General features: G+C 48.3%; 1 protein-coding gene across 2 annotated transcripts in view; it reads right to left on the bottom strand.

Moving 5' to 3' along the window:
• Nucleotides 1-14,956, bottom strand: part of kcc (solute carrier family 12 member kcc) — a 288,496-nt gene that overhangs the window by 219,938 nt on the left and 53,602 nt on the right. The window contains exon 1 of one of the 2 annotated variants that reach the window (XM_089580432.1): nucleotides 11,796-12,413. The exons of the other annotated variant lie outside the window; for it this stretch is intronic. Coding sequence (XP_089436558.1) covers nucleotides 11,796-11,940 — 145 coding nt within the window. The 5' untranslated portion in view covers nucleotides 11,941-12,413. Of the gene's footprint in view, nucleotides 1-11,795; nucleotides 12,414-14,956 lie in introns of those variants that run through there. 2 annotated transcript variants of the gene reach the window in all.

Here is a 14,956-nt window from a genome sequence, read left to right as displayed (position 1 = left end):
CGAAGTTTAGGAGAATACCCCATGGTGGAGTAGATTTGTAATATTGGAGCAATTACTCTTAAGCATCCAATCAAACGCAGCCGTCTGGCTACAAAGCGAAACTACACAGCTTCCATAGAAACTTCGCAGTAGGAGAGAAAAAAAGAACACTCCCTCCACTCTGTCTACGCCATTCACAATCTTTGATTACAGTGAAAGCGCTTGTCACACTGTACCGTCGGAAATGAAAGAATACACCCATAGCTAAAGAAACTTAATGGCAACTCACATCGTTAAGAGAGAAAAAGATTTTCAACCGTCGCATTTTTCAACCATCACATTACGTCTTGCCGGGTCCCATCATTCTCGTTGTCATAGATGCCATCCTAAACACCGCAATAATTAATTTTCGGCGTGCACCGTAGAACAATGCAGCGTGCTTCATCTATCACGGCGGTGTACATGGCAATAACAGTTTGCGGCTTTTAATTTCTTAGGCGTAAATGAACGAAGGCAAACAAGCAAGACCAGGTTATTTTTAATCTACCGTTCATAGTTGGCCCCACTTCGCTAATTAAAACTTCTTTTCGCGAGCAACTTCTTCGCTAACGATTTATGACGTGGTTTAGAAAAGGGAGTCCTTCAAGTGGTAAAAATTACTTGTTTGCAAGCCTAGAAAGACAGAAGGTTTACTTTTATACTGTGAAATAGCCTAAGGAAATCACTGATGATTTCTCTTTATTTTATTTGCCTTTAAAAACTGGCAGAATTGCAAAATTCATATATTTCAAGAAATGACTTTTTCGTGAAGAAACTTACCATTTACATTTTTATAATGCGGTAAAAAACTGAACAGTGTCTGAAAAAAGAAAGAAATATAAGGCAAACCGCAGTAGCCCCGATGGCTTAATGATATATGCAGAATTCCTAAGCAAGAACGACAAACATTTTATTTTCTAATTATACACGTTAATATACTTAACTTGCGTGCGGTAATAGGACAGTTGACGTTTTCGCAGCAAGAAAGGCAGAAAAGCGGATTAGTACTTCTCGTGCACGTCACAAAAGTTTCTTATTTTTTTTTTTTTTAATGGCAAAAACGTCGTTCGCCAGCTCTTGTCACACAAGAGTTTTTTCTGGGAACAAAAGTACGCCGCCTAGCACGATACTAAAGGTTGGTTCCTTGGTGTGCACACATTTTCCTAATAATAATAATAATAGTTAAGCTAAAATAGTTAAAGTACCACAATTAACACCGTTAGCTGAACATGGTTACATCGAAAATGGCGAATTTGAATGCGCCACGGAGTGAAACGCCTTAACCTGGGAAACAGCGTCAATTCCGCGATATTCTCAACGTACAGAACCACAGCTGAAGATATTAACAAGCTCTAGCTTGCCTAACCGAACAACAATTGTAGTATGGAGCACGCCGCACACTAAGACTCTTAAATTTCAACATCATTAGCTTCTTAATGCGCATTTCTTGCCAGCAAAAACAAAAATAATAATAATAATAAAAACGTCCATAACCATCATCTTGAATATCCTGCCAACTACATTAACAGGCTAAAATATGAAGGTGCCACTGAACCAGTTTTTCCGCTTTGTCCTTCTTCATTGTTTACAACTACTGTTACTAGAACCTACTACCTGTTACTAGTTACTACTACCAGGACCTTGACACGTAAGCGCGTCTGTACCGTGCGAATATCAGAAAAGGTTGCACACAGACAATAGTAGACAAAACAGGGCCAGCAAATGTAGTGCTTTTTGGTGGCTGTTTCAAGAAACGACTTCTATTTCAGTCTTTAGAGGGAACGCTTGCTTCGCGCCAAATGAAACTGCAGAAAAACAGGGAAACATTTTGAAAGGGAAAGCCGAAATATCCCTAGCGTTTCGGACTAGAAAACAAAATTTGGCTGTTGAGAACAGAAGAAATCTGGATCGTGAAACAGAGTTCACAGGTAACCAGAGGTATTTAACGACCACGAAAAATTAGACGCAGAAATGACTTCGGCAGGATGAAAGATGTCGTAACAGCCGACGATGTCCGGCCACAGTCGGTTCACCCTGCCCTAAGAGCTGCTACAGCGAGAAGCCAGACGAAGACGAAACAAAATGAAATAGGCGTTCCCGCCTGCTCGTTTTTTTATTTGATGAGGTGCGTTTGTCCCGCATATACTGAATTTTTTGATCATCTTTGCTTTTTCTTCTTTTCAGCTCTTTAACTACACGTTCAGAACAACGAGAATTTCAGTACGCTCCTTTTAAAGCATGCACACACTTCTGTGATGTGCGAACACAACAGTCTTCTGAAGTATTTTCCCGAGGCCGATCTCTAAAGCAGTGACGTTCCATTCGGGTAATTTTCCCTTTTTGGTTTGGTTTGTTGGGGTTTGACGTCCCAAAGCAACTCAGGCTATGAGGGACGCCGTAGTGAAGGGCTCCGGAACTTTCGACCACCTGGGGTTCTTTAACGTGCACTGACATCGCACAGCACACGGGCCTCTAGAATTTCGCCTTCATCGAAATTCGGCTGCCGCGGCCGGGATTGAACCCGCGTCTTTCGAGTCAGCAGCCGAGCGCCGTAACCACTGAGCCACCGCGGCGGGTTTTTCCCTTTTTCAGGTTACCTGAAGAGTAAACACAGGCGAAAAGGGAATATTTTACCGAGTTTTGGGGAATTTTAAGAACCAAAATTCTCCCATTTTCTTTTTTCCTAATTGGGGTATTTTCAAGCTGCTGCTGCAAAAAAAAAGAAAGGGCCTGAAATAGGGATTTTTGAGTTTCACTGAGGCAATTTTCGCTTACAGCATAGAACGTCATTGCTCTAATTGCCATTTGAGCGACCCGCAATTGGACCAAGTCGTTTTACTTATTTGCTCAAGTATCACCTAGAAGTGGGAGTGCAGGTTAAACAAGCATCACAAAAAAAGAAAACGTGCTTGCTTATTTAAATGGCCCTGAAGCAAACAATGGCACCCACTGATGCAAACCAGTATGAGCAACGCAATTTCGCAGAATTAAACAAACCTGGCACATACCCGGCTTCGCAAAGAGAGGAGGTGGTAGAAATTTAAGCACCGAATTTGAGCGCGTCGTACTCTGCAACCACCTTTCCGTTCTTTTGCCATTTTGTCAGAGGTCACGCTCGGTTTCAACAGAGTCGGTGAGCGACACTGGTTGCCGACCCTCACTGACGTCATAGGCGCCCCAGCTAATGGTAAAAAGGGAAAAGAAAGCTAAGTAAAAAATGTCGCCTCCTGGTGCCCACAAGAGAAATATTTTTGGAGTATATAATTCATCTTTCCAACCCTGAAAAGCTGTAGCCGAGTCACATCAAAACTTATTATGTAATCCCTTTAGCTAATTACACACTCATCGACTTTGAACTAAACCGTAAATATACCTCACGGCACTTTACAGCGAAGGAGTCACTGACAACTATTACCGAATTCAACCTCCTACACAGAGGTAGTTCTATTTAAGTCAACGCATCACGCTGTCTGGGCTGACATGCCGAAGCGTCGAAGAGTCATGTAGCAAACCTTTATTAATATTCGGAATCAACAAAAAAAAACCTTAACATAGATGCAGAGAACTTGACCATGCCTGTGCGAAGTATTACGCTCATTCAGTGAACTCAAGGCCCCACTTTTATTCCCCAATAGCACGTGTGCATTGTGGCAGTCAAAATCCTTAATACAACACAGTGGGTTTTCTTTTATTCCTCATGTCATTGTGGCCCGATCTTTGAGCACGTGTTAAAAGCAAATCAATCACATACGATGCCTCGTGACAGAGCATCCTTCTGATGCTTTGTGAATGCGCATTGTCAAAAAATCTGAGAAGTAGGCCGTTTCGACAACGTTCATTTACGAGCTCAGAGCCCGCAAAAAGTGAGCTAGAACCGGAAGAGGCCATTAGGAGAGGCATGATTCGAAGTAAAAGCTTTCAGTAAGCTGCATGCGTGGAAACATGCGACATTCGTCACATGATTATACGCTGAAATTGTAGCGCACAGTGCCAGTCAGCTCACAAAGGCGCTGGAAACTGCTACACCTGGAGGCATTCGAACTCACTGCTCTTTCATTAGATAGAGGAAGTCTTGTTGCGAAGACAGGTACTGAACTAACACCACAAACATTTCGTCCAATGCCTTTTGGGAAAACGTGTCTACTTATAGCTACCTTGACGCACATCATCGTCATGTAAAATTCCATCTTTCACACCGGTGCCGCTATGATGGAGCCATGAATAACGCTTCCAATGAGAAACAAAAACTTGAAAAAGGTCTGAATGATGTTAAAGGAGTGTATTCGAATTGCCACCGGGATTCGCGATTCGGCGGCGCACGAGAAAAACAGAATTTGGCGAGCTAAGAGGCAAGGCAATCCCTGACGGGAAGGTCGACCCGATGCTGCGGCCGTCAAACGTTGCCCCTTGCGTGGCACTCGTTATTTGAAGTGTTTTTATTAGTTGTATACAATCAGAGCAGTCCTCGTGCCGTGGGCACAATTCATCGCTGGCAAGGACAACGCAGTCTTTGCTGCAACATTTCTCTGATAAGCTGAGTTGGGCGCTGGAGAGGAATACCGTTGAATAGGTCAATTTCTAGACTTTGTAATAAGCACTTGCGTTTACAGCCGATGGACTGTCCATATCTCCTACTGAACTTACGGATAAATTGTTTATCCGCAAACGCACAGTGCGTTTCCAGTTGTACGTGGAGAAGCACAAATGTCCGATCCCTTCCATTTAGTTTTATTAGTTTGTAATAAGGGAGTAATTACTCACTGACATCCACCCGAGCGCAGCCATACGGCTACAAAGGAAAGTTATGCAGGTTTCTCATAAACTTCGCACTGAAGGAAAAATTCGTCCTGGTCCCGGGTTCGAACCCCGGACCAGGACGAATTTTTCTTTAACTGCGAAGTTTATGAGAAACCTGCATAACTTTCCTTTGTAGCCGTATGGCTGCGCTCGGGTGGATGTGAATGAGTAATTACTCCCTTATTACAAATATACTCCACCTTGGGAGATTCCCCTAAATATTTGACCAGTTTTATTAGTTTATATGTCAGTGGTTCACCGAAATTTATGCGTAGTCGCTTGCAGTGAAGATACGCAGCTTTGAAGAAGCTTTTGACGTGAGCACATAAAAAAGTTGCTGTTTCACACGGATAGGCTGGATAAGTCGATTTTTTACACGCGCTAAAACAATGCTTGCTTCATTTTTTTTAATTAAAAATGCGAAGCACATGGCACTTTGGGGCGTATAAACTAATTAAACTTTATTAAACTCCCAACCGAGGTTCGGCATTAGCAATGCCGATTCCTTTTCTCTCCCCTCTTTCTCTGTCCTGTGAGTAAAAGAACTGGATGCTTCAATAATGCCGAGCACTTGTTTTCCACTGACGCTTAGCGCTTTTACAGACTAAGCCCACACACCCCCCACAAGAGCTCGCCCATTGTCCGAACTTTTGTAAAATCGAGAATTTCGCAATATCGAGAAACACGAAAACCTCTCGAGGAAACTACACGTTTATTTTTTAGCTAATAAATCGCTTATTTTGCCCTGTGGACATTACGCAAGCGTGGACATTTAAAAAAGGTGCGAAGACAGGATCGCAACAAGTGACGAGCACACAGCGCTTGAGCCCCTCTCTTCTTACTGTCCCGGCTCTGAGCTGTTCTCCGTTGTTCGAGTACGTAGCAACAAGTTTGGCTAGGCATTCTCTTGAGTTTGCAAGCACAGGCAGAAAGAAGTTCTCGTAGCCTGCCACAGCAGCAAGAACCTCCTCTTCCAATTCCCACCCAAGACAAAGCAAGTCGCCTGATGGGGTCGACGGCCGGGCTAGCTGTTGGCACGCAGTCAACGGAAGTAGCCGTATCTTAATCTTTTAACACCTTTCCTCGCCGGCGAGCAGCCTCCAAAGCTTCTCGTCGTCATATGTCTGCGCCCCATCGATGGCAAAGCTGCAGTGAGGCCATCTGAACAGCAGAAGAAGAGACGGGACGCGTGCTGACTACCGAATGGGTTTTCTAAATTCACAGCATCGCTCATACACCCACCCACTGATGCTTACGCATATGCTGGTTTAGTTTATGGTTTATGGGGGTTTAACGTCCGAAAGCGACTAAGGCTATGAAGGACGTCGTAGTGGAGGGCTCCGGAAATTTCGACCACCTGGGGTTCTTTAACGTGCACTGTCATTGCACAGTACACGGGCCTCTAGAATTTCGCCTCCATCGAAATTCGGCCGCCGCGGCCGGGATCGAACCCGCGTCTTTCGGGTCAGCAGCCGAGCGCCGTAACCACTGAGCCACCGCGGCGGGGCGCTTACGCATATGCTCACACGCTCGGCAAGGACGGCACCGCTACGTTTATAAGCGTTGGCCACATCCACGTCAGCGTGGCATCGACGCTGATGAAGCCGCCAGAGTTCACGCCTGGCGGGGCTCCGTCACGCTGGCGAAGATGCCTCGGGATCTGGAAGTGGTTTCTTCAAACTACATTGCTTGAGCTGAACGCTCTGAACACGACATGCTCAACGCATGCCGTGATTACCGGCTCCGATGGCTCAGCGACTATTACGTTCGGCTGCAGATCATGAGGTCGCGGGATCTAATCCCGGCCGCGACGGTCTGCAATTCGATAAAGGCGGAATGCGAGAACGCCTATGTGCTGTGCGACGTCAGCGCAGGTTAATGAACCCCAGGTGGTCTAAATTAATCCACTACGGTGTTCCTAATAGCAGCCGATGTGTCGATCCAGGACATTGAACACCACAATTTGCGTATCACGATCACCGACACCATATTCGTTTCTTTTCACGCCCTATCCACCACACTCTCGATAGCAATGACAGTCTCTGTGGAAATAAGATCACCGCATGCGTGAGTGCTACGTCGGCCATACACGGCGTGCCAGAAGGGTTCCTCTCATGCAAACTTTTTAGGTAAGCTGTTAGGCTGAGCTGTCTGTAATCTGACAGCGTTTGGCCTTCGTATTCGTGCATGTGCACACGAGAATATCTGTGGCAATTTTTCTTTCACCCTGCCTACCTTCTACGCGAAAGCTTCGTAAAGTCAGGTTCGGTGGTCAATTAAAGCAAGCCTTCTGCTTGAGCCAGTCTCTGTGTTTTGTAAATAAAGAGGTAAGTGTAGCCCACATTTGATCATACAATCAATAGTAAATGCACTTTATGGTTTATAGGCGTTTAACGTCCCAAAACGACTCAGGCTATGAGGGACGCCGTAGTGAAGGGCTCTGGAAATTTCGACCACCTGTGGTTCTTTAACGTGCACTGACATCGCACAGTACACGGCCCTCCAGAATTTCGCCTCCATCGAAATTCCACCTCCGCGGCCGGGATCGAACCCGCGTCTTTTGGGTCAGCAGCCGAGCGACACTGAGCCACCGAGGCGGAGAGTATGCACTTTAAAAGGCTAATGTTCGGGGAAAAATTTTTTCGTAAATTCGAGTTTAAACTGGGTTTGCTACTCACGTATCGTAACCGTGTTTTCTTTTTTTTTTCTGAACTTTCGGATTAGCTCTCATTTTTCGCCGTGTCTGCAGCTAAGCTCCACGCCCCCCCCCCCCGCCATTTGGAGGAATGCGCCGGCTTGGATTATAAGACTGGGAAAAGTTGGAAGCTCAAGAGTTTTATTGTCGCGGCTAGCAGTGAATTCCGCTTATTGCAAGCGCTGTCAAAACAGTGCCTCTATCGTGACGTGTGCGCATTTATGAGCAAGAGTTCACCATCGATAAGTGAACTGAAAAAAACCTACTAGTAGTTGGCCGAGCAAAAGAAAAAAAAAAACGAGAAAAGAGCGCACTTTCTATACAAGTAGAAAGTGAAAACGGCGGATCTAGACTCGATTTTATGGGGCATTAGCTTGCGCAGGCTTTAGGCACTGTTTATAGATAGCTAAATTTAGTGCGGGCGAAAATTATGGAAAGCGCCGCACAGAACCAGCTTTTTCGGGGAAACTGACTGACGTATTTCCCCTCACGTCACTTCTTAATGAGCCAATCAAACTTTTGCTTACTCTTGAACCAATCTTGCCGGCTGAGAGTTAGGCTTTAGAGAGGCTTCCCTTATTGCGAAACTCCATGGTAAAATGAACACTCCGCTCGGTGCCGAACTATTTAGTATAGAGGAGTTCTGCTGTATTACGACAGCTTCGCAGCATCGCTCAAATAGATCGTTTCATACAGAAAATTTCGACAGCTCGGTTAAACGGCGGTTTTCGGAAAGACTGAAGAAGGAACGTCACTTGCCTTCCGACACTCGCAACAAACTGTAAAAGCGCGACAAGTGCCGCCCACCGTGCGCAGGCCGCAGTGCAGGGACTGGCGCATATGGCGTTTGAAAATAGCGCATGCGCACAAAACTTGCCCTTACCAGAGCACCCGACTGCACCTTCACACTATCGCTGCAACAGGAAAAAAGATATACAGCCTACCGGATTTGCTTCTGGGCCTGCTATCATCGCTCATTAAGCATGGCTATATCATTCTGAATGTCTAGAAGGCGGCAGCAACTCTGGTCCTCATCCCCTCCAATGCTACACAAGCTTCATCAAACGGCTTAGAAGCAAGCTCTATGGTTTGTATATGTTTGACAATGGCTGTACCGCCGCCGCGGTGGCTTAGTGGTTATTGTGCTCGGCTGCTGACCCGAAAGACACGGGTTCGATCCCGGCCGCGGCGGTTGAATTTCTTTGGAGGAGAAATTCTAGAGGCCCGTGTACTGTGCGATGTCAGTGCACGTTAAAGAACCCCAGGTGGTCGAAATTTCCGGAGCCCTCCACTACGGCGACTCTCATAGCCTTAACCGCTTTGAGACGTTAAACCCCATAAAACAAACCAAACCAGACAATGGCTGTAGTACCTTTCGTGCAGCACGCGAAGAATGATAACTCTATCTCCGGAGCGGTCATCGTCAGCATGATTTGACACAACCTTCGGCGCGGCAGAAAGCGGCGTAAGATGATAAAGATGCGCGAAATTCGCACATCGTTACGATATAGTTCGCTCACTCCGCCCGACATCTTAGGGAAAGAGTGGCCCCCAAGAAGCATCAACAAATGAAGGCGCTTCTTTGCGACAACGGCTCGCAGAGGACTGCGGGCACGCGTGCCAGGCGAGGGGCATCAACTTGCCGCGCGGAAAGCGCTGGCTCGTCGCGTATCGTATCGGCCTGCGCTGACGCGTCGGCTTGGCACACAGCCTAGACTCAGCCCGGGCACTGGATCAGGTGGAACGGATACCGTTCGAGTGCGGATAAGCGGTGCGCCTCCCTTCTGCCCGCCGCCGATGGCGAAGCGCATATAGGAGAAGCAAGCGATTGTGCTACAGTCGGATAAAACTTAAGTAATGCAGTTTACCGATATCCCTTAAGAGGAAAATATATAACAGCTGTACCTTATCGGTACTCACCTATGGGGCAGACACATGGAGACTAACCAAAAGGGTTTAACTTATACTGGGGACAACGCAGCGAGATATGGAAACGAAAATGATAGGTGTAACGTTGAGAGATCGGAGGAGGGCGGAGTGGGTGAGGGAACAAACACGGGTTAATTACATCCTGGTTGAAATGAAGAGGAAGAAATGAGTAGTGGCAGGGCACGTAATGCCAAGGCAAGATGACTGCTTGTCCTTAAGGGTAACGGAGTGGATTCCGAGAGTAGACGAGCGTATTAGGAGGTGGCAGCGAGTCAGGTGGGCGAATGAGGTTAAGAAGTTTACGGGGATAAGGTGGCTGCAGCTGGCACAAGACCGCGGGTCAGTTGAAGAGCTTTGGGAGATGCCTTTGCCCTGCAGTGGGCGTAGTCAGGCTGTTGATGGTGAAGCCTGCAGTGAAGCTCCGCCCACATTCAGGACCGCCGCACAAAATTTCTCCACGACAAAAAAGTAGTTCGTACTTAAAACTTTTCTTGTTGCCTAAACAAGAAGCTAATAAAAAAAATCATAAGCTCGACAATTTTGATATCTGTCTTGTTTAACATAGTCAAACGTTAGAAATCTGATTTCGTTTACTGTTTTGATCAGCCAGCGGACTAATAAAGAACGTCGCGGACCATGGCCCAGTGCTAACAACTGCTGTTTATTTTAATGTTGCATTTTATCATAGCGGAAAATCCAAATGCCTATGCGCGCTCGATTGCATGAAGTATTACGCGCGCTCCGAAACGAAATGAAATACGGACGTTTAGCAAGTTGTGCGCAATGACATCATTACATCATGTGGAGTGTCGTAGCCCCAATAAAAGCCCAGTCACGCTCACGAACAACATGCACAGACTTGCCGAACCTCGTCAGCAAACCTGGGGTTGCCATCCATCCGTGGGAAACGCGGCTCACTCGGCGCCTCGTGTCATCGATGTATTCGACATGTATCGGATAGGCAGCATGCATACCCGCGGAATAGCAAACATCGCAGACAAAAAAAAAAGTAAACACAAGGAAAGAAAACTATAGCGAGCAGCTCCAACAAAGGCGGCACACACTCAAATTGGTGCTCCTCCGCAGCTAACGGGCGCGCCTTGAAGCGAGTTTTTGTAACACCTGTTCGCGAGCTCAGATCGAATCCCGCCGGCCACTGCCTCCTCGCCTCTTTCCCAGTGCGCTTCATAGCGCACCGCAATTATGTTTCATTACACTGCCGGCTTACGCAATGGCCGGCGCCGCGCATCATATGAAACCGAGACGCCGCCTCAATGGCAACGACCAAAAATATCTGTTACGCGGTATAAATTACGGCTGGTTCGCAGAAAAGTGCGCTTCCGCGCGTGCGCTTGCTGGCATCCACTTCCGTCAACTCAAGCGCGTTGAAAAGGAACTCAGTCCAACAACGATGTATAGCGGTAAGTGCAGTAGCCCCGTAATGAAACGACAGATTGTAGGCTGCAGTCCGCTGTAAGTACGGTACGTATGCGGGCTCGCACAGCCATGCACCGGTAGTCCGACGCAGTCCAAATACTGGCGTCAATTCAAATCGCCTCCCGAGAGAAAGAGCCGCCTACGCCTGGAGCCGAACCTGTGTCGCCAAAATGAGTTGAACTATGCTGATGAAAATCGAATGATGCACAGCCAAAGGTGCCCGGTTTAAGCATATTTGCCAGAAAGGAGACTACAGCGGCCACCTCGCTTTCAAAACATCACGTCACACTGCACGCATCATCATTAGCAGTACACTTGGTTGACCGCGAACACTCGGTTTCACTTGCATGCAAATAAATCTGCTGAAGGAATCGCACGAAAGCGACCAGTGCCGACGTTTGCATCATCGCGAGGTGCGCGTGAGAAGAACGACGTAAAGCTCTCCCCTCACCATTTTTCTCGCAATAAAGCCGCGTTACTTCAATTTGCCCAGCGTCCTAACAATTCGAGGTTTTCGTTCTGAGCAAATAACTGCATTAATAGGGTGTGGCATCTGACGTTGCTGGTCAGACAGCAGCAAGAGCACTAGGCACAAAATGCACTGCACTGCAATGCTCGAGCACCTTTATGCTCGAGCATAACAAGCAGAGGTCCAGCGTATTACGTAAAACGAAAACAAAGCCGCCAAAAAATTAACGCCACTGATTATTTTTTTGCTCTTTTCGCACCATTCGGGTTTGATCTTGACCATGGCATCCGATCTAGTGCCCACCGGCATTGTGCCATGAAGACAGCTTGCAGCGGCGCTTGCGAAGGCAAAACGTGGTACGCTGTGAGCGCGCATTTTAAGTACGAAGTGACCGCGTGAGACAAAGACCGCGGCGAGCAGATCGGCCGGCAGGGGTGCAACAACGTTTACCTGGGATCAAGCGCACAGTGGACGGGTCCGAGTCCTGATCTCCGATCGACGGGGACAGTGGTGTAGAGTTCTGACCGGCGAGCGAGTCAGGAGTTGTGACTTGCGTCACTTCGAACTTTCCGGTTGTCGTCGATGCAGCTTCCATGTTGAACGCGAAGCGTCGACCGTGCACGCCGGCTTAACTTACCACGGGCATGGCGCCCGCCGGCCTGTCAGATCGCCCCGGAATCAGTCTGAACGCGCTGAGCACGCCGAGTCACGGGCACGCGCCCCAGAACGCACCGAAAACGACGAAACCAGCAGCCAGCGGCGACCAACGGTCCTGTCGCAGTGCTCGCGCGATCTGCCCCACCGGCGTCCGAACCGCTGCTGCAATGCACCGCGCACGCGCGCCCGTGTTGCTCCGCGCGGCCTCCTCGCCCCGCGGTCTGTCCGCGCGGGAAAACGAGTCCGTCCGTTCGCGGCGCTTTTTCGGCACGCAAGTCCTCGCTTCCGACAGCGAACGTGTTTAGAGGCAAATTGGACGCTTGTCAGGACTGCAAAAGAAACTTTCCCCGGCTCTACCGGGCTCCAGGAGTCGAGATGGACGCTTTTCTTTTTCCTTTTGGAACCTTCCAAATCAATGCATGGGGCCGTTCGGAGCAGACGACGCTGCGCCGCCAGGCTCGGACCCGGGGCCCCGCCTCCGTTTTGTTCTCCTTCTCTTTGAACGGGAGAGGCGGGATACTCTCGCTCCTAGAGCGACGCCGAGGTCCACGTTTGGTGGCGCCACATCGAGTGCTCTTGAACTCGGCTGCTTTTTTTAGCTGGGCGCGAAGCAGACGACGCGGGCCCCCCCTTTTGTTTTTGCTCCTTTTAGTTTACGTTGGCGCAAGGTTGGGGATGCTCGTTCTTTCTTTCTCCTTCATGCCGATAGAAACGCTGGACCGACGACGGCCGTCATCGATGCATATAACGCCCATGCCGACTTCAGTTATCTCGCGGCGAGCTGTTTTTGAAAATTCCTCAACCACACAATTCCTGTCATGCTAGGCAAGGAGGGTTCACAGCAGTGTTCCTATGCTTTCAAATCTGTCGCGAGCTGACGTGATTGCCGCCACAACAATTTAGCCAAAAATATGGTTACACTTCTCGGCAAAAGGAACCCGCCGCGGTCGCCAAATGGCTATGTCAGCCTGTTGCAGAGCATATGACAGTGGAGCATAAGACCGTGGATGCACACGACTGCGGCGACCGCATTTCATGCAGGCGATGTGCAAAAACGCACGTATACTAGTATTTCGGTGCAGGTTGGAGAACACGAGATGCTTGAGATCATTTCTCTCACCTCCGCTACAGCGAGTCTCAAAGGCCAGGTATAACTTTTGGCACAAAGGATATAATCATGTTTCTTTTCCATTTTTTCTTTTAGTTAAGCAAGAATCCCTCGCGGCAACAAATTAAAAAGAAAGGGTTTATGGTGGTTTATGGTTTATGGGGCTTAACGTCCCAAAGCGACTAAGGCTATGAGAGACGCCGTATAAAAAGAAAGGGAAAACTTAAACGAGTATTATACATATCGGCCTTGTCGAGCTTTTACATGGGGACATGAACCTATTTGGAAAATCATGCGGTTCCGCATTGTGCTAGGGTAGAAGCCAAGCAGATAGAGTGAAAGAAGGTTGGCATTTCCTCTAATCAAATAAAATGGGAGCAGAGAGACAAACTCAAGAGAAAGAAATAAAAGTTTGTAGCATCTTTGAGCAATCCCTGCTGCTTAATTGACGCGGATCGTGCGTCTTTTATGTCACGGGCTATGAGGACAAAGGACGGAGGGTAGATTGATAGACGCAAGATTGAGTTGATTCTCCTTCCTTCCAGACAGTACGCGCAGTGAAACCAAACGTTTCATTTCCACTGAGCGGCGAAAACGCAACAATAGGATTGCGTCCCTGAGCCTACCTTACCGGGGATGCGCTCCTGCTAAGAGTTGTGAAGAACGGCCCAGCACCACCGCCCACACACTTAACACGAACACTCGACCGCGTGGCCGGGACTAATGTCATCGCCGCTGAGCGTCGGCCGGTGGGTCCGAGACTATGGTAGGATAGCTGCACGCCACCCGCTGTCGTCATCCACCGCAAACGCACCGTGCAGCTTGCTTTCGGACGCAGCGTACAGCGCTCAGAGGCGATGATGTTAGCCCAAGCCATGGGATCGCGTGTTAGTGTTAAGCATGCCGTCGGCAGTACGTTCAGTTGGTGCAGTGAAAGTGAGGCACCCCAAACACACTTGAAAGCGCACTTTAAACGCACTTGCGCCACACAGTCCATACTTACCCGATGCATGGTACATACTTCGCGACGAAGCCCCAAGAGTCAAGTTTCATCCTCCTCTAATTTAGAGCCAAGATGGCTATCGTTACCGTCCAGCATGCTACCGCCACGCGATGCTCACCGCAAGCACTCACGAGGCACAACGAGTGCCCGAAATGGGAACGCATGCGTAGCTCGGCGCAGAGGAGGGAAGGACCTAATCGTGTAATCAGACATGCGCTTCCCACGGGACATAGTAGGGGCGAGCGCGCCACCGAGAGTCAGAGAGGCACCGCTCTCGTATTGCACGACAGTAAAATGAACCTAGATGAGTGCGGTGAGGGCTAGTTGGTACGACATTAGAAAAAAAAAACACAACTGTGTAAAAAAGTACGACTTCGCTCGTCCCGTGTGGTTCTTCCCTCTTGTTCCGTCATTTTTTGCGCAGTTCTTGTTTTTTATAAGAAAAAAGAAAAACTCAAAGTATCCTTACCTGCTCGTGTTGTTAAGTCAACGCCGAAGTTACTGAAAGACGACGCTGCCAAAGTTCGATGCGTTTGAAAAGAGACGGCTGAGACGAGATCATGCACGAAAGTGGCCACAGACGAAGCTCAGCCTCCAAGCACCATGAAGTGATAGAGCGACCTTGAAAATTCGGATGCGGAGGCGCGCGGCATCACGTCCAGATGCATTTTTCTTTTTGTCAGTACTGCAAGCACTTGCAGCATTTCTTTCTCTCGCGGCTTGAAACTGCTGCGACGAAGTTGCGTACATTAGGAAGAATTTGCAGGGTGTCGCCAGGTTTCATGCAGGCTGTGGCAGGAGCAGCGCGCTGGAACAAGTCCAGTGAGGAGAGGGGCGAGGTCT

Source organism: Amblyomma mixtum, chromosome 3, assembly GCF_055824585.1.
Source record: "Amblyomma mixtum isolate Tamu chromosome 3, ASM5582458v1, whole genome shotgun sequence".
NCBI classification, from domain to species: domain Eukaryota; kingdom Metazoa; phylum Arthropoda; class Arachnida; order Ixodida; family Ixodidae; genus Amblyomma; species Amblyomma mixtum.
Note: the sequence above shows the minus strand (reverse complement) of the source record. Positions and strands in the feature narration are given on the sequence as shown.